The 20,229-nt window shown below is 34.6% G+C and overlaps 3 protein-coding genes and 1 long non-coding RNA gene across 5 annotated transcripts; 2 read left to right on the plus strand and 2 right to left on the minus strand.

Annotated features, from left to right (window-relative positions):
- Nucleotides 1-69: 69 nt before the first annotated feature.
- On the minus strand, nt 70-3,287 carry LOC104756415 (cyclin-B2-3-like). Of its 2 annotated transcripts, none has more exons than XM_087494312.1 (12): nt 2,805-3,287; nt 2,472-2,544; nt 2,249-2,381; nt 2,097-2,144; nt 1,950-1,998; nt 1,713-1,859; nt 1,493-1,630; nt 1,287-1,376; nt 971-1,192; nt 789-887; nt 515-693; nt 70-417 (listed from the first exon to the last, which is right to left on the minus strand). In XM_087494312.1, the coding sequence occupies exons 2-12, from the start codon at nt 2,524-2,526 to the stop codon at nt 285-287; spliced, it is 1,293 nt and encodes a 430-aa protein (XP_087350438.1). In that variant the 5' UTR covers nt 2,527-2,544; nt 2,805-3,287; the 3' UTR covers nt 70-284. The 2 variants fall into 2 exon arrangements, with proteins under 2 accessions (XP_087350438.1, XP_087350439.1); XM_087494313.1 differs by having other exon boundaries at nt 1,493-1,624; nt 2,805-3,159.
- Nucleotides 3,288-3,782: 495 nt separating this feature from the next.
- Nucleotides 3,783-4,734, minus strand: LOC147923422 (uncharacterized). The gene is made up of 2 exons (XR_015586237.1): nt 4,585-4,734; nt 3,783-4,192 (listed from the first exon to the last, which is right to left on the minus strand). It is a non-coding gene; the product is annotated as an uncharacterized LOC147923422 (long non-coding RNA).
- A 5,562-nt stretch (nt 4,735-10,296) lies between these two features.
- LOC104756416 (catalase-3) lies at nt 10,297-13,756 on the plus strand. Its single transcript, XM_010479005.3, has 7 exons — nt 10,297-10,349; nt 11,511-11,607; nt 11,773-12,050; nt 12,142-12,918; nt 13,006-13,095; nt 13,197-13,358; nt 13,444-13,756. Exons 1-7 carry the CDS (start codon nt 10,335-10,337, stop codon nt 13,501-13,503), a joined length of 1,479 nt encoding a protein of 492 aa, XP_010477307.1. The 5' UTR covers nt 10,297-10,334; the 3' UTR covers nt 13,504-13,756.
- Nucleotides 13,757-13,761: 5 nt separating this feature from the next.
- On the plus strand, nt 13,762-17,235 carry LOC104756417 (catalase-1). Its single transcript, XM_010479006.3, has 7 exons — nt 13,762-14,203; nt 14,885-14,981; nt 15,187-15,464; nt 15,572-16,348; nt 16,444-16,533; nt 16,630-16,697; nt 16,782-17,235. The coding sequence occupies exons 1-7, from the start codon at nt 14,189-14,191 to the stop codon at nt 16,933-16,935; spliced, it is 1,479 nt and encodes a 492-aa protein (XP_010477308.2). The 5' UTR covers nt 13,762-14,188; the 3' UTR covers nt 16,936-17,235.
- Nucleotides 17,236-20,229: the final 2,994 nt, after the last annotated feature.

Consider the following 20,229-nt stretch of genomic DNA (forward strand, 5'->3'; position numbering starts at 1 on the left):
TTTCACAACAAAACTATACATGTAATTATATGGGTGATTGCTTCACAAGTTGAATATAGAAAAACATGATATCGAAAAGATTGATTGCATCTTTTTATTTCTCTCTTAAGTGAAGAAAGATCAAAAGACCTTTAAAAGAGAAGAACCGAAACAACAATTGTACATCTCCCCATTTGGGCAACTTCAGTTGCTCTATCTCTTTTTTCTCCCTCACTCTTTTAGTTTCAAAAAGAACAAACTCGAGTTAAGTCATATTAGATTCTTATTATAGTTTTTAGTCTTCATTAAAGCAGAAACCCAGCTGGTTCAGTCCTTGCAGCATGATAGAACTTAGATGTGTTGTACTTCCTGTGAACACCTGTGAGCTTCCCTGTTCCTGCCTTGTGATGAAAAGCAACCATCTTTCTTGCACATGCCCTGAGATAAGAAAACCAAAACCCAATTTTCAGAATTCGAATAACTCATATGGTATTTTTAAAGAGATTTGAAAACCATGGGATGTTCTGAATCTTACAGTAGCTGTTCTTCCGTGTAGCCTGTGTGAAACTCACAGGTTTTGCTCCATTCTTCATATCCCTTAAGTGTACACTGAGCAGTGTATACTGCTGACGCCGCTAGCTTAGATGGAAGATACTCCAGCATCTCATACTCCACAAGGCAAAGTTCGATCATAAAGAACGACAAAACCTCAAGCTGAAACCACAATTGCATACCACACAGATTTAGATATTAGGCCTGATGGTTTTCGAACATAAAGATTCAAGCTTTTTTATTATGAAGATATATACCTTTTTGTCAGACTGAGCTGCTTTGAGAAATCGTTTCATGAAAACATATGGAGTTGGTAGAGAGAAATTGAATTGCAAGGTGTTGGCCATTAGCTTCTCCTGCAATAGAAACCAAAACAGGTTAATTAAACTGTGAAGCATCATTCTATGGTAATTGATGATCAATAGAAAGTTGTATTTACCATATCTAGCACTTCTCTTCTAGTATAAGCTTTGTCAGAGATCAAGATGAGGTCATCCACTACTGGAACTGACACTTCTTCGTATTTGCAAGCAAGCAACAGAGCAGTAACTCCAACTAGCTGAAGCTTTTTCCTCACGATCTGATGAACTGCAAGGAATCTGTCGATGACATTGATTGTGAGATAAAGGGTTTCCTCCATCAGCTCAAACTTGTAGTGCACCTGCTCAAAATAAGTTTCCATGTTAATTTATCTTCAGGCACATTAAAATAACAACAAATGACATTAGAGAATAGCTTTGTCTGGTTCTGTCTACCTCAATTAACCAGTCAATGAGGATTCCCCTCATTCTCTCATTAAGATCTTGTTGATTGTCCATATAGTTAGGAGGCACGCAACTAAGATTCTGCAGAATCATAAGAATGAATCAAACATAAGTACAAGTCCTTGAAACTAGAAGCACCTTAATGATTAAAAAATAGAAAAGCAAAAAAAAATGTGTGTTAAACAACACCAAGTTACCTCAGATTTCCTGTAGAAAGTATGCATATCATTGACATATTCAACCACGGCTAAAGGATTCTTCTCATCACAGGCGTCAATATCCATCACACGCTCTTCTTCTTCATCTGCATCTTCCATTTCAATCTCCTTCTGCTCCTTTTGAAAGATAGAAGCAATATGAGTATAACTCTTATAGACACTTCCGTAAACAAAAAAGAGGTCGAGAAAATATGTATACCATGTCAATCTCCTCCAGCATTGCTTCAGTGTGTTGTACAAACATTGGTTCATGAAAGTCGCCTCCTTCTTCCTCATCACAATCATCCACATCAATGACAATCCTCTCAGGCTCTTCACTTGAAACCGAGTCTGGTTTCTTAGTTTCCTAAGAGTTAAAAGATGAGAAATTAATATCCAGTCTATGTCATCACTGTTCTAAATGAAACACACATTGAATAGTGACAGTATAGAGTACCTCTTCATGGATTTGTGGCTTATGATCTGCTAACTGAGCAGCAAACTTCCTGAATCAACAGAGAGTAGTAAAAGCTTTGTTAATTGACTCGTTAATCAGACAATGTGAGACACTACAAGTAGACAAGAGTAAAAATCTATACTTTACCTAGTAATTGGTCGATGCGCAGGTGGTTTATTACAGATGCCATCCCTCCTGCGATGTCAGAGTAAACAAATTGGGTTCCTAAGAATCTAATCAAAAGGGAGAAAAGAAAAAAACTAATCTTGAATCTGAGGATTGATTGAAGTAGAACATACTCAGAGAGTGATCTTTTGTTAACAGCATAAGGGTAAGACGGCGCTTCAATGATGTTCTTGTTAATAGTACTTAGTGCTCTTCTGGTCGGTCCTGTCGTCCCCGTGGTCTTGATCTTTCCTCCTCCTCCTCCGCCTGCACCAAAGTCAATTTGGGGTTAAAATCGAAAGATAAAGTTTGGATTTTTAATAACAACAAAATCGTTCGTTCGATTAAAAGGGGTACCTTGGAGATTCATTGATCCGATTAATCCAAGGCTGTTCTCATCTGATCTACCCATGTCTTCTTCTTCGTATATCTGCGGAGGTTATTAATTTCATTAAATCCCCTCTTCTCGAAAATCAAATTTCAAAAATCGAAACATCCCCCAACCTTAAAAGCAGGGTTTTTTAATTTTGTGTTTTCAAAAATCAAAAATTAAAAGACGAGTCTTGACAATCAAAAACCTACAGGTCCGGTTTAATATAATAATAATCTCAATCAAAGACCCAATCAAGAACAAAGACCTAAACCCAGATAAGAAGAAAAAAGCCACGGTTTTTTTCAAAAAAAGTTCACCTTTTTAACAGTCAATTCAAAAGAACCACCGCAAAATTAAGTCAACCCTTGATCACAAATTCTTCACAAAGCAAACCCAGTGTAAATCTCTCATAAACCCTAATAGTTCTTGTTCCCGTTGGATCCAAAGTTGATCAAACAAAAGGAGAGAAAGAGAGATCTTTTTAAGCAAAAGCCCCAACGCTCTCTTTCTCTCTACTCTAATGGCTTCCTTCGATATTGAAGATCCCTCACTCTCTCTCTCTCTCTCTCTGTTTCTCTCTATCTTCTCTCTCTCATATAAGGGGCAAAGAAAGAAGAAAGAAGATTAAAAAAAAAAAAAAAGGGCTGAAGAGTAATAGAGAAATTTGAAGACGAGAAGAGCGGATAAATTGTCCGTAAATTTTTTATTTTTTTTTATTTTCTTTAACATTAACGGCTAGTTCATCTCAGCCGTTCGTTAAAGCCACGTGTACCGAATTAAAAGTTGCCTTCTAGGCTTCTACTCTGCATCTCTCTACTTAACGGCTATTATAGTTTTTTTTCCTCCATGTGTGTGTACACTACTAATTCAAAATTATTTGTTTTTCTATTTTGGGGAAGACAACTCATTTGTTAGAAAAAAAAAAATATACATTTCTATAAACACAAATTAAAAATACCTTAATCTGATATATTTTAAAGAATGATGTTCGTCTCCTTTGACCACAAAAGACAGACTCGTTTGAAATACATTTCTCAAAATATATTATATCCTATTTGTTTTTAGCAGAACACACACACCACATACAAAGTTCAGATCTTGAAGTGTATCATTTATAATATCATACTATATTTTTATGGGAATAAAGATATATACTAATGTTTACATAATAATGGCTTTGATCCACTCCATCTTTTCGCTCAAACTACTACACTAGTATCACCGATCACATTTAAAATCAATCATGCCATTTTTTGTCAAAGTAGGAATATTGTGTTTCTTTATAAAAGAACCAATAATGTAATAACACCTTGTTTGTTTATATTTAACATTGAATTAACATGTTGTGCTTTTTTAGTCTTAGCCTTTTGGGTTTGAAATTGTGCTATAACCAACCGGCATTTGAAAAAAGATGTATATTATATCTTCTAGGTTGCTTCGTGTATATATATGATCATAGTATCTGAGCTTCCTCGGTATCGTGCAGTTTCTATTGTCCCTTGTCTTGTTCTTGCGGTTTATCTTCTTGACTTCTTGTGTAGCTTTCGATTTATTGCCCGTAGACTGCTGATACATGACTCCACCAAACATACAAATGAAGAGTTCCAAAGAAGATTGAATGGTTATCCCATATTAATCAAATTATTCACAATGCCAAGAACCGTAAAACCAACCGGTGGCATAAATCCCCCTGCAACACGAAAAACTGAAGAAAGAGATGGCTTCACCGAATAAACAAGAAAAAAATCCACTGATAAACTGTACCAATCAGGCTGATCAATTATGCCATGCCTTAGTTTCTGAAACTGTTCCATTATGAGCAACTCAAGTGGGAAAAATAGAAGGGCTTTGTAGGTTATTGTAAAGCACAAGACCCCAAGTGTTTAACCCGATAGTCATAACCACGTGATTGATGTTAGACAAGATCTATAGACATACTCACAAGATACGCAATAGCCCAGCTATATACACTGTGACTGTAAACTGGTAATCAGAAACGATTCATATTGACGACTAATAAAGCAAAAAAAAAAATTCCAACAAATACATCGAGAAACAGTAACGAAGAAGCAAACTTGATTTTCAGAAAATACGAACCTGAGTTGATGAGATGAATCGTCGTAATTGGAGAAAGAGATCACAGAAGAAGGTGATGCTGCTTGCTTGTAGCCTTGTAGGAGCGAAATGGAGCTTTACATCGGCGCAGACATTGGATCTGATCTTTTTGAATTTCCAATTTTTTCACCAGTTTTTTTTTTTTGTGTACATAATTAATGAATTCAAAATCTGCAGCAACTCGGCCCAACACTAACCATCAGACTAGAGCCCATTTAGTATTTTTAGATGTATTAGGCTTGTGGGGACTGTGTGCCACACACAACTGTACTGGACTTATGCAATTTTTAATGAAACTGCATTATTTTAGATGATTAATAATTTTGATTTGATTGATGAAATGAAACTTTAATAAAAAGAGAAAAACAAAAAGACAAAAAACCTTAAACTCGTACATTCAAATTCAATATCATATGATATGATTGGAAAATTGTACCTCAGTAGTTGGTTATACTTTTATTCAAGTAATCTTGGGTGAATCCAGCTCATAATTATAAAACAAAAAATGGAAGAAATTTGTTAATTTAAATCATATAACTACTATACGACATTCATAGGAAAATTTGGTAAATAACATAACTAACATCGTTATTTAATTTTAAAAAGTATATCTATATACCCCTTTTGATATACCCCTTTTCAAAAATACCCTCTTTTCTGGCCATTTTTATTTATGCCCTCTTTTAATTTTTAATGACCATTTTACCCTTAGATGAAAATTATTTTATTCAATAAAAAGAAAAACAAAATTTTCCCGCCAAAAAATTTTCGACATATTTTCCCGCCAAAAATTTTTTAAAAAAATTTTCCCGCCAAAAATTTTTTTGTCAAAAAACTTTTGATAAAAAATTTCGAAAAAAAAATTTCCCGCCAAAATTTTTCCCGCCAAAAAAAATTTACAAGGTTTTTATAAGGTTTCCACCTTATAAAAGCCTTATAAACACCTTGTAAAGGCTTTTACAAGATTTTTTAAAGAGTTTTAAAAGGTTTTTTAAACAACTTGTAAACGCTTTTACAAGATTTTTAAAAGGTTTTTAAAAGGTTTTAAAAGGTTTTTAAAAGGTTTTTAAAAGGTTTTCAAATGGTTTTTAAAAAGATTTTTAAAAGGTTTTTAAACATCTTCTAAACCCTTTTACAATGTTTTTAAAAACCTTGTAAACGTTTTTATAAAATTTTTAAAAGGTTTTTAAACACCTTTTAAATGCTTTTAAAAAGTTTTTAAAAGCGTTTACAAGGTGTTTAAAAATCTTTTAAAGCATTTACAAGCTTTTTAAAAGCATTTACAAGGTTTTTAAAAGCATTTACAAGGTGTTTAAAAACCTTTTAAAAACTTTGTAAACGCTTTTAAAAGTTTTTTAAAAGCATTTACAAGGTTTTTAAAAGGTATAAATTTCAATATTTTTGGCGGGAAAATTTTTCGATTTTGGCGGGAAAAAAAATTTTGGCGGGAAATTTTTTTGGCGGGAAAATATTTTCGATTTTGATGACTGTACATTCTTGCTGTCACTCAAAAAGGGTAATTTGGTCATTTTGTATATAAAGAGGGGTAGTTTTAAAAATGATCAACATGAAGGGGTATTTTTAAAAAGAGATATGGAAAAAGGGGCATTTTTGAAAATGCCCCTATAGAATAACTAAAAACGATGAAAATGAACTTAAAGCTATCATAATAGTAGTAAGTTATATACTTTTAGTAAGGTCCCCATCTGAGTAGAAAACGGGGGGTACGTAAAGATTCGCTTGCCAAAATTATTTGTCTTTAATTCCTTTTGATTTTTCAATTCCATTGACAAAATTTTCAGAAGAAAAGAAAGAAACACGAAAGGATAAGGTGTAATCCTGTATTTTGTCGTGTTGAACCACCAAAACGACTTTTCATTGGTTGGGCTTAACACCAAAAAAGTTAACTAAGCAATGGTAAGATTTGGACGTGGCCATATCCCTGCAAGTTGGGTCCCCAGTTGAGTTGCCTTCGTTTATGATCTAAGAATTTAGGCTTGTCAAGTAATTTGCTTACTTAAACATCATCGTCAACGTTCATTATCTATCTAGCTACTTAACTTTTTAGTTTTAAAAATGCATAAACGGAAATTTACGGTGTTTTAAAGTGACGTACAGATACATGATTGATTATACCAAGCTAAAATTCTTTACCAAAAATAACTATTTTTTAGAATGTTGCGTTATAGTGTTTTATACACATCAAGAAATATTTATTCGTATCAAGAAGTAGTTTTTCGCATGGACCTATGCTTTTTTAGCTATATGTTAGTACTATATTACTATAAGATATACGTAACTGAGTAAATACATGCCAGATCATAGCATTATGCAATAAGCATATAATCGTTTGTGACAAAATGTAACATGCAGTAGTAGTCTTCAAAGGAAAAATCCAATTAAAAAAAATATATATATATATATTCGTGCACTGATCACAATTCGACCATGTTAGATACTTGGATATCCTGCAGTATCTTAAACTAGGTAAATCTTAAATCCTTTTTTTTAATATAATAAATATTAGTCTTAGTTTTTTCTTGTTAATAAAAAGTAAAAAGTCAGGTCATCTTCTTCATTGATTCATGAATTCTTTCGGTTTGCGACTAGTATTGATAGTATATTAGTAGTATGTATCCATTCGATACTATTTTCCAAATAGGGGATTCGAATTTGGGAAGAATGACTCAAACTTCATCTCGAAAACAATATTTGAAACCAGATCATTGAACTAGTTAAGAAATTTTGGTTTATAACTAATGAAGAAATTTGGTCGTTAAATATCGGATATACCCGAGTATCGAAGGCTTATAAACGCTGAATTCTTCGCTACAAGACAACTGACAATTAACTGTTGTTCGCATGCAGGGCCGGCTCAAACTTTTCTTGCACCTTGTGCCAAATTTTTTTTTTTCTCCTAATTTACAGGTCTTATTTTTAGATTTTCAATATTTTGGGGTTTTTTTGTCAAAATATGAAATATTGAAGAGCCTAAAAACCTTATAATTTTTTTCAAAATATTGTGACATGGTGCAAATGCACTTTGTGCACTGGGTCATCGCCGGCACTGTTCGCATGCACCATGACGAATCTTGCGAATATTATTACACGACTATACCAATTTAATCATATGATTACATTAGTTACAATTTAGCTAGGCTACTACTTCGTCTATGTTGCTGGCATTATTGACTTTTTCTCGTCACCAAACGAAGAGACTTGACTGTGTGGGGTAAGTAGATTTCTACAACTTTATCTGATAAGGGACTGACTATATGATATTTTTAGATAGCTACAAGCCTACAAACTTCATTTTTTGGGGGTCAATTATAGATTAATATGTAGTTAGGTTTATGATTAACTTTTGATAACATATATATTCTCTAATATGTAGTTATCTCAACACTTAATAACACGTACGTATATCCATTCTATAATTTTTTAAAATTACCTCTTTATCAAACACATAGTTAAAATGGAACTTGGATCCAACAACTTTAAAACAACACGTTTTAACAAGTGACAGTAAGACCACATTTGGTTATGTGGTCCACGGTCCATGTGGATACATTGTAACACAAATAATCTAAACATACATTTCAGTAATCAGCATGCCGTTCAATAAACCTGGATTATTAATGATATAAATAAAAACAAGTTGCTGACAGAAAAACTTTTGAAAACCAAAAATAAAAACAAGTAAAATTTGAGTTTTAACCGGATAAAGCGATTAGTCAATATGTTGACAAAAAGAAGAAGAAAAGACGATCAGTCTTAAAAATTTATAAATAATAATACGAAATTAATTTGTTAGACGAGATAGATGAAGATTGTCTTCTAATGATTGCGAGTTTTTGAGAATAGTATGTTACTGTGGATATTGTTGTACCTAGTCGTCGTGATAATATCAAACTAAGTTACAAGAGCAACTTGTTCAAACTAAATGGACCCAAGTAATCCCCTCAATCAAAAAATGTGGATCAGTTCATCATCGAAGTAACGTGTTAATTATCGCCATATGATCCCACCACATCGACTGCCCACCATACCCACTCAATAATGTCAATTCACCATCTTTCTTTCTTTTCTTGTATTTGTTATAAAGATTTAATTTTAAAATTCAACCCATAATTTAAAATTTTATTTTCGTCTATAAATAATTCATTAAATAGTTTTATAAATGTTTATCTATTTTAAACTTTAAAGCCGTACGTAAACTTAAATCGGATAAGGCTAAAATTTATAACACCCGTTAAGTAAATTAGCTCCGGTAAAAATTTATTCTCAACAACTCCAAACTGTTTATATTCTCGGATCATATAATTAGGTTCATGTTTTACGCATTTTTGTAATTACAAATAAATATAGCCTCTGCTGTAACCTGTAACACATGTTAATAAAATTGGAAACTATATACTTGCGAAAAAAACATAAATTATAACGTTCGAAGAAACCTCAGATCTACAGTTCCCAAGTTCCAACTTGTGTCTGACACGAGTTTCTATACGATAAGATCAAACATGCATGTATATCATCAGGAGACTTTTCTATAGATCAACTTATATCGTAAGATCCAAATCGGGAAATAAACAAAGTGGAAATTGAACGGACTTTGGGTTCGGTTTAAACTAGTTTCAATTTACTATGTGAAATCAAGAGATTTTATATACTTCTGGAAACCCGAATATGAATCTGATTTTATATACTTTTTTAGAGCAAATATTTTATTACAGTGGTGTTTTTAGATTGACGATGTTTTTTTTTTTTTTTTTGCTATCACTGGCAATAATTGTTATTAAAAAGATATTGTATCTTTTTCTCTCTTGAGAAGAACAGAACAACAACAACGAGCAATGCTGACTTGTCGGGATCAGCCATTATTAATTAGGCCTGGCCATAAATTTCGAATGCGAAAATCCGAGCCGTATCCAAACCGAAATAAATGGATTAAAATCGAACTGATATTAAGAAAATAACTGATCGGTTCTTGGCTTCCATTATTTTAGATATCGGATATTATCCGATGTGAATCGATATCCAGTAGATATCCGAATATATCTGAACATATAAGAAATAGTTTGATATTCCGATATATATATCTCATATTTTTTATATATTTGTATGGTTCTATGGGAACCTTGTCATATACTTAATTTTTTTTTTTTTTTTAGTATTCCATTTGTATGGTTATTTGGGTACAATAAAATTAAAAAATATTCGAATAAAACATTGTCCAATAACTTTTGGTTTAATTTTGGTTATCAATAATCATATCCGAACCGATCCGAAATCCGAATTATTCGAATCGAAACTGATCCGAATTTAATTTGAATGTTAGAGTCAATATCCAAATAATCCGAAATCTGAAAAATTCGAACCAAATCCGATCCGATCCGATATCTGGACGCCCAATACTATTATTAATATTCACCGAACCATTTCCTTTTTTTTTTTTTCGTTTGGTATAGTTGGCGCCAAAAAACGGAAAAAGAAAAATATCTAAGTGGGGGCATTATTATTGTTGTTTTGTTTTATCACGAGAGGAAAAGTAAACACGATGGCCCATTTTTACTGTATAGATAAATTGATATTAAAAGGACAAAAGTACCCTTGGTACTGCGGGAAGCCATTATTATTGTGCAAAGCACACGCTGTTTCACTATATATACTTTCACAGAGGTTCTCAACACTCTCACTAAACCAAGGAGGATCACCAAAGCGTCTTCATCACCATGGATCCTTACAAGGTATCTTCATATTCTTCTTTACTTTCTTCTCTTTCTTTGTGTGTGTGTGTATATATATCTTAGATTGGTTATGTTCAACTATGCTCATTTATCAAAAAAACTGTTTTTAACTTGGATTGATCATGCTATTTAATCTTAGTGTTAAAAATACTTTTTTCTCTGAAAGATTTGCTCATGAGTTCTATGATCGCTTGAACTCCTAAGTTAGTGATGTTGATTTTTTTTGTTTGGCTGGCTAGCTAGCTATCTTTAAAACGTTTTTGATCTATAAGCCACTGCATGAGGAAGACACGCCACATGTGGTTTTTGTTGTTTTTTTTTCTTTAAAGTAGAAGTTTCTTTCTTTTTCGTGCGTCTTTCTATAACACACATGTGTTCTTAGACATCGGACGTTCAAATGATTAATCAATTTGTGTAAACCGTATATTATTTTAAGTGATATTAGCCAACTTAGATAAACTAATTAATCAACTAAATATTTTTTCAGATCTACACACCTGAGTAGTAATCAAATCTACACGTTTGATTAATCAAAATTTAAATAATCAATTCTATTAGAGTCCTATTGTCCTAAACATATGATTAATTATCTTTTTCCTAACACTCTCGGTTAATCATTCATTTTCGGTCGATCAAACCAATCTAGGACCTAGGTATTGTTTTTTTTTTCATACAAAAAATTGTCTCACCGACGAAAAAAACAAAATTGTCTCGATTTTTTTTTTTTTTTTTTTGGATTTGGATTAGATCCATGATCCATGATCCATGATCCATCGAACAAGACTTGAGTAAACTACGGAAGTCACCAAAAACATTAAATAAAATTTATCTACAAACCCTTTATCTTATTGACAAAAAAAAAAAAAAAAAAACCCTTTATCTCCGACATGTTACTGTTTTCGTCACCAAGTATATTAAACAAAAAACCTTCTTTGTCAATTTACGCGCCCGAATGAAGCACCGGAGACCCGGATCCGACCAGTAAACCGGGTTTTAATTTGTTCGGTTAGCGTCATAAAAATTTTAGGGGTTTTTTCATAGTTAGATTAGATCTGTTGTAATAAAAATTTCGTGGAGTGTTCTTGTCGAATCCAATTCGATTGTTGTGTTTCGCCTGGAATTTTGCTGATAAATCGATCGAATCATGTATGGTGTTTGCAGTATCGTCCTTCGAGCGCTTACAACACCTCGTTCTACACCTCAAACGGCGGTGCTCCAATCTCCAACAACATCTCTTCCCTCACCATCGGAGAAAGAGGTACTGTATATTGTAATCTGAAATTCGAATACTCTAGCAATATGAATCGAAACTGTAAAAACCCTATTATAATACTTGCTGGAGTTATGAAAGAGAGTAAAAACTGAGAAAAAAAAAAGAGTCTTTGAGTTAGGAGCATCTTGTTTAATGGAGTGTGATGTACAGGTCCTGTTCTTCTTGAGGACTACCATTTGATCGAGAAGGTTGCTAATTTCACCAGAGAGAGGATCCCTGAGAGAGTGGTTCATGCTAGAGGAATCAGTGCTAAAGGTTTCTTTGAGGTTACCCATGACATTTCAAACCTCACTTGCGCTGATTTCCTCAGAGCCCCTGGTGTTCAAACTCCAGTTATTGTCCGTTTCTCCACTGTTGTCCACGAGCGTGCCAGTCCTGAATCCATGAGGGATATTCGTGGTTTTGCTGTCAAGTTTTACACCAGAGAGGTATTATTACCTTTAAAGATTTCTCATTTTTGATTTGTCTTTATAAAGAGCTTCTTTAGATAGAATCATTATGTGTTTTTATAAAACTCAGGGGAACTTTGATCTTGTTGGGAACAACACTCCTGTGTTCTTCATCCGTGATGGGATTCAGTTCCCGGATGTTGTCCATGCCCTGAAACCAAACCCGAAAACTAACATCCAAGAGTACTGGAGGATTTTGGACTACATGTCCCACTTGCCAGAGAGTTTGCTCACATGGTGCTGGATGTTTGATGATGTTGGTATCCCACAAGATTACAGGCACATGGAAGGTTTCGGTGTCCACACCTACACTCTTGTTGCCAAATCTGGAAAAGTTCTCTTTGTCAAGTTCCACTGGAAACCAACTTGTGGTATCAAGAATCTGACTGACGAAGAGGCCAAGGTTGTTGGAGGAGCCAATCACAGCCACGCCACCAAGGATCTTCACGATGCCATTTCATCTGGTAACTACCCTGAGTGGAAACTTTTCATCCAGACCATGGATCCTGCGGATGAGGATAAGTTTGATTTTGACCCGCTTGATGTGACCAAGATCTGGCCTGAGGATATCTTGCCTCTGCAACCTGTTGGTCGTTTGGTTCTTAACAGGACCATTGACAACTTCTTCAATGAAACTGAGCAGCTCGCTTTTAACCCCGGACTTGTGGTTCCTGGTATCTACTACTCAGACGACAAGCTGCTCCAGTGTAGGATCTTTGCTTACGGTGACACTCAGAGACATCGTCTTGGACCAAATTATCTGCAGCTACCGGTCAATGCTCCCAAATGTGCTCACCACAACAATCACCATGAAGGTTTTATGAACTTCATGCATAGAGATGAGGAGGTAAAGTCTTGGTACCACTTGAGCTACAATTGTTATTCTCTTTTAAGATTTTGGAATTGGAAGTTAATCGAATGTTTGCATTTACAGATCAATTACTACCCCTCAAAGTTTGACCCTGTCCGCTGCGCCGAGAAAGTTCCCATCCCTACAAAATCCTACACTGGAATCCGAACAAAGGTCATATTCTTGTCATGCTTCCTTTAAATCTTTGAAACCTCGAGTCAATATTTTGGAAACTGTCTGCTAACAGAGAACCTTAAACTTGCTAATGCTTGCAGTGCATCATCAAGAAAGAGAACAACTTCAAACAGCCTGGAGACAGGTATAGATCCTGGGCACCAGACAGGCAGGACCGGTTTGTTAAGAGATGGGTTGAGATTCTGTCGGAGCCACGTCTCACCCACGAGATCCGCAGCATCTGGATCTCTTACTGGTCTCAGGTCAGAACAAAAACTCAGTGAAATCTCTGCTTTCTTTATCCTCATTTTGAGCAAAACTAACAATCCTAATATCTATTTCTTTCAGGCTGATCGATCTCTTGGACAGAAACTAGCAAGCCGTCTGAACGTGAGGCCAAGCATCTAGAGAGGCAATCAATCTCCCCAGATATGTTAAGTCTCTCCGTGAGGTACTACGCACAATCTCATAGATCCATCATCGCTTGGTCGTTTAAATCCCTAAAAAAGATAAATCGCACCTGTGTTGTTGTTTCATGTCAATATATAATATGCTGCATGCTTTGTAATCTCCTTTAAACCCATGTCTCTTCTTCGTTTTCTTATACTGTCACTGTCTTTGTAATCTCTTGATATGATAAATAAATCAATGTTTTCTTGAAGCAGTAATCTCATGTTGGTCCATCCACATATATTATTTAATTCAACTAGTGAGAAAAAATAAATAAATGGGACTTGTATAATTAATTATATGAAAGGAGAGTCCTGAATTAGACATATGTCTATTTATGGTAAGAGTATCCAGGGAAATCAAAGACGATAACATCCACACGTAATAGTATATTAGTTTGACGTTTGTAATCATCATACGGAGTATTTGGATAATGAATTGATCACCAAGCGTTTTATTATTGTCTCCTCATTGTCTTGCGGTGAGTTGAGCTAAAAATAAATAATAAAGATTGTATTTTTATCCTTTATCTGCTGCTATAAAAGACGACAACAGTGCGGTGCGGAACACACACGCCGATTTACGAACAGTCTCTCTCACCTTAAAAATCAATCGCAAACTAACAAATTCCGGATCAAACATCATGGATCCTTACAAGGTAGGGGGGGGGGGGGGTACATCGATCGATCGATTCTCTTAGGCTCTCTTTCTTACTGTTATCTGTGAATTTGTTTGTAATTTACTTGATCGATTGAGCCCGTTTCGTTTTCGATTAGATTTGGTGTAGCTTCAGTTATAATCTCTGTAAATCGAAATCAGTTTGATAGTGTTGGTTTGGTTCTTTTTTTTTTTTGCTGTAACATGATCCGAGGTTAAAAAATGAAGCAAAATTGAGGTGATTTGTTCTAGGGTTATTTTTTTTGTGGGGCGTTTTTAAATCAGATTTATTTATTGATTAATCAAATTATGCATAAGATCGAGTTTGGGATTTGCATGCGTTGAAGATTATACTAAAAAACAAATATACTATTGATGTTTTTGGTTCTTTTGATTGTTTGTTTATCTGGCTGAGGTGATCTGTCTCAATATCCTCGTTTTAATAAGGTTTCATTTCTCTGTTGGTTGTTTTATCACTTGTGTTTAAATTGTGAATATCATATGTATCAGTTCGGAAATGCTAACGTTGCTTCTTATTTTTCGCGAGTTTGTGTTTGAAGTGTTGGTGTTGAATCTGGTTATATTCCATCATACTTAGTTAGTGATACCGTTACCTATCTAGTATCATAATATGTTGCATCATTTTTTTGGTTCTTTTGAAATTTATTGTTTGGGTGTGCAGGTTATTCCTTCAAGCGCTCATGATTCCCCTTTCTTCACTACAAACTCGGGTGCCCCTGTGTTTAACAACAACTCCTCTTTGACTGTCGGAACCAGAGGTCTGTCTCTGTTACTTTTTTTCTTAAACTCTCGAATACAGACAACACAATTATAATAGGTTGAACCGGTGGGTTGTTTAGATGAGAAATGTCACTAATTTCGTGGACTTGCGTAAACTAGCTTTCTTCCTTCAGACTTTATGCCCAAATACTTCTTCCAATGTTATATAAATGGTGAAGCAATATGGTTTTATTTTACTGTCAGGTCCAATTCTTCTGGAGGACTATCATCTACTTGAGAAACTCGCCAACTTTGACAGGGAGCGGATTCCTGAGAGGGTTGTTCATGCCAGGGGTGCCAGTGCTAAGGGTTTCTTTGAAGTCACTCATGACATTTCACAACTTACTTGTGCTGATTTTCTTCGTGGACCTGGTGTTCAGACTCCTGTTATCGTTCGTTTCTCTACTGTCATCCATGAGCGTGGCAGCCCTGAGACTCTTAGAGATCCTCGTGGCTTTGCTGTTAAGTTTTACACCAGAGAGGTTAGCTTTCCTTTCTGATCCTTTCATTGTCTCTCTATCTCTCTATTTGATTCATTGGGAATCATACTTTACTCTACTCTACTGATTCCTCTGTTTGCAAAACTCAGGGGAACTTTGATCTTGTTGGGAACAACTTCCCTGTGTTCTTCATCCGTGATGGAATGAAGTTCCCTGACATGGTCCATGCACTGAAACCGAATCCCAAAACCCACATTCAGGAGAACTGGAGGATCCTGGACTTTTTCTCCCACCACCCAGAGAGTTTGCACATGTTTTCGTTCCTCTTTGATGACCTCGGTATCCCTCAGGACTACAGGCACATGGAAGGCGCTGGGGTCAACACTTACTTGCTAATCAGCAAAGCTGGTAAAGCTCACTATGTGAAATTCCACTGGAAGCCTACTTGTGGAGTCAAATGCTTGTTGGATGAGGAAGCTATCAAAGTTGGAGGTTCCAATCACAGCCATGCCACTAAAGATCTCCATGACTCGATCGCAGCCGGGAATTTCCCACAGTGGAATCTCTTTGTTCAAGTGATGGATCCTGCCACTGAAGACCAATACGATTTTGATCCTCTTGATGTCACAAAGATCTGGCCTGAAGATATCTTGCCTCTACAACCTGTTGGACGCTTGGTCTTGAACAAAAACATCGACAACTTCTTTAATGAGAACGAACAGATTGCTTTCTGTCCTGCTCTTGCTGTTCCAGGCATCCACTACTCAGATGATAAACTACTCCAGACCAGGATCTTCTCCTACGCTGATAGTCAGAGATACCGTCTTGGACCAAACTATCTGCAACTACCGGTCAATGCCCCTAAATCTGCTCACCACAACAATCACCATGATGGTATTATGAACTTCATGCACAGGGATGAAGAGGTAATCATCATCTCTCTCGGTTCTCGAAAGTTTCAGTTACTTAAAATTTTACATATCATTTTAGCATTTTCTGAATTGAGTCTGTTACTTTCCAGGTCAATTACTTCCCTTCAAGGATGGATCCAGTTCGACATGCCGAAAAATACCCTACAACTCCTATTACCTGCTCTGGAAACCGTGAGAAGGTTAGATTCCTCTCCATGTTTTAACATTGATCTCAAGTGTTTTAACATTTGTGAAACTTGAATATTTTTGACCTGACTTCTTGATATCTCTCTCAGTCCATCATTGGGAAGGAGAATAACTTCCAGCAGCCAGGAGAGAGATACCGGTCCTGGGATTCAGACAGGTAAAAACTCAGAAACCTCTTTGCAAAAAATCCACAATCTCACAAGTTCATAACCTCTTATCGTCATCTGTCTGGTGACAATAGGCAAGAGCGGTTCGTGAAGCGTTTTCTTGAAGCACTCTCGGAGCCTCGTGTCACACATGAAATCCGTAGCATTTGGGTCTCTTATTGGACTCAGGCAGACAAAACTCTGGGACAGAAACTAGCTACTTGTCTTAACGTGAAGGCAAACATCTGAGTGATAGATACCATCTCTCAAGACTAAGTAAAATCCTCTACAACCCAATATGCTCCTCTTACGCTTGGGTTTCTAAAGTAATCTCGTTGGTAATAGATAATTAAAGAATAAACATTGACAGTGAAGGGTTTGTAATCTCCTCCTGGATATAGTAACGAATATTTATTTTTCTAAGGCAAATAATGAAAAAGCTATTAGTAACATAGCTTAATCAGTAGTATCACTATCACCCATATTTGTATTTGGTACTACTCTAAAATGGATTTTTATTGGTATTTTACTCTGATTTAGTTTTGTAAATACATATTTTATTCTTCCGGATTTGTGCATCTATGACGTGAGCTCTCATAGTTGGAATTTATATTGTGGACTAAATGTCAGACGCACGATCATTGATAAAAAGTTTATGTCTCTCTCTGTGTCCATACGGATTAAATTGGTATAGTCATCACGTCAGACCTTTTAATTGGTCAATCGTTATGATGCAAGATCGCATTCATATTTGTTTATAAGTGCGGATGGAGTTTTTTTTTTTTTTTTTAATTATTCCGCTGCTAGTGGAAATGAATGAGAGGTAGCAGACCATTTTAACTCATTGTTCTTAAATTTTAATTAGCTAATACAGTCTGACTAATCTGATGTCTCGGCCAGTAATTTATTTTCTTAAAGAGAACCCTCAGCTCAAATCAGAAATTAGGCACATGGAGCCACATAAAACCTTGAACTCTCAGTCACTACTAATGCATGTTGGAATACTTTAAACCGGTTAAACTATGTATAGTGATCCCTCTTACTATTGGTCTACTGTCTACATATGGTTTTTGTAAATTGTGTTTCCTAATGGTCCAGGAATTTTATACATATAAAACTCACAACTTTGCAGATTAACAAAATTAACGTGTTTTGGTTGTCGTTAAACAAGATCTCGGATCCATTTAGGAAAAGTCAATATCTTGATGACGAAATCAAGAAGACTTTACTTTGATTGCATGTGACGGAACTATACAAAACGATGAAATGTACTTCTGTAAAATATCTAAGGTTTGAGGTGTATAATTTCGTGGCCCTACGTCTAAGGTCTACCAACCAATGTACTCAACATAAATAATCTCATATATATAAGTACCCAAAGAAATTAAAAGAAAAAAAGTATGTATATAGGTTTTATACCTAACCAAGACGTGCAAAAATTATCACAATTATTTGACGTGGGAGTTAATGATTCCGCCAACCTTATAATAATTCCTTCTTTGCACTTAATGGACTCTTTTTTTTTTTTTTGTGTATTATATTAAGGGATCTCTTATATCAATGTTTGGAATTTTAATCTTTGTTTATACGTTTCAATACCCTATGAAAAAAGAGATTCTATTTGCCTAAATAATAATTAAATTGTATAATCAGAATCTTTCTTTTGTATTTGCAAAGTTTTTTTTATCTTGGTTTCCCCAAAAAGCTTGTTTCCTTGCAATTCTTTAATATTGTGTAGCATTATTTTTCTGTTCACTGATTAACTTTGCCTATTTTATTTCCGAAACCAAATTATTGGGCTGTTTTGGCTATAAACTTGTATATATTATTAACCGTTGAGACTCAAATCTCAACAGCTCAAACAAAGTTATCAAGGAATCATGTGGATGTGGTCACAATTTAATTTTCGCGGATGTGTTCCTTATCAAACCTCAAGTATCATGGTACTATTGATGTCCAAAAAAAAAAATATGGTACTATCTAGTTTATCCATAATTCAATATAAACGAATTATATATAAACAAAACCTTTTATCTTAATAATTCATAGTTAATTGTATACTTTTTTTTAGTTGCAATATCTCATGAAACTCGACAAACACAAACCACATGAAAACGAACGACACTAAAACGTGACTTCGTGAGTATATATCTTTATTTCTTCTTGTTTTTATCGTTATTTTGTCAGATTTTAGATCCAAAGTTTAATAGTTAAAGCCATCTAGTCCATCGCTTTTGTATCATCTGTTAAATATTGATTTGGCTTCTAATTATCGCTTGCCTGGTGTTTGTCTCTAAGCATTCAAAACCCCGCCCCCAACTTCAGTCGAATAATGAATGAATCACATTCGAAATCTAAATTAATTTCAAACCAGACACTATAAACCTGATCGACGGTTCAAACTTGAAAAAGTGTGTCCCATAGAGAAAAAATGGTTAATTTTAAGATCGTCTATTTTCTTTTGTCTTTTTTGTTTTGTTTTGGTCTCTAATTTCTTCACATTGAAGGAATCATATTACGTATGGGAGGAGTGTTGCATCTTGTTTCTTCAAAATATAAATCATATAAAATTCCCAACGGCCCATATGAGTGACATAACGAAAACTTTTTAATGCTTGTGACTTATAATTATGCTTCGATCATATAAATATCTTTTTTTATTTTATTTATATATAGCTCTATATAATACAGTCAATTAGAGAACCAATTTGACCATACTAAAAGATGATATTTAGATCCTTAACTACGTGTCCTACCTATCTGAGTATTTTCCTAATTTGAAAAACACACAAAAGTTGGTCATTAGCTTTATCCTATTGTAAGTGTAACTAGAAAATTTCAAAGGTAATTCTTTATCACTAATACTAAAATATATTTTTTTTTGTGCAAATAATAAAATATCTAAAACATGAAAATTCAAATATAATTAAATTGTAGTAGAGATATATAGAGAACCATATGTTGCTAATATTCATATATTCCATGTTGTACGTTGCTCAACTCCAACTTCGTTTACAGTAGGACGACCAAAAATAAAAAAGATGTACAGTGTGACACACTTACTATTGGATAAGGGAGAAATAAATTTTTGATAGAAATTAGAAGTGTGAGTAATATATGTGGAGTCTACCTAATTGGGAGTACGTATGAGAAAAAAAAAACCAAGTGGGAGGAAACGCAGTCATGCACCACTTGTTCCGTCTTTTGTAGCTTACGTTACCTTTACTGTGTATTAGTCTATTAGATAGAAACATTTGCGTGTATAAACCTATTCCTCTTTACGTATAGGGATAGTGAGATAAGCCCCGTTCGTCCCATAAAAAAAAATGCATTTACATAGGAGATAAAATACTCTTGAGTTCTGATTGGGAATTATTGGTGTCACATTCCATCCGCCAAAAGCATATTGTCCGTCCTATAACGCGATTGAAAACTACATAATCAAGAAACCCGACCGAATATGAATTAGGTAAACTATCACATAATAAAAAAAAGTTTTTTGATTAATGGAATGACCACTAAATGGCCAAGAAACACTCTCTC

Source organism: Camelina sativa, chromosome 17, assembly GCF_030686135.1.
Source record: "Camelina sativa cultivar CO46 ecotype springtype chromosome 17, ASM3068613v1".
NCBI lineage: Eukaryota > Viridiplantae > Streptophyta > Magnoliopsida > Brassicales > Brassicaceae > Camelina > Camelina sativa.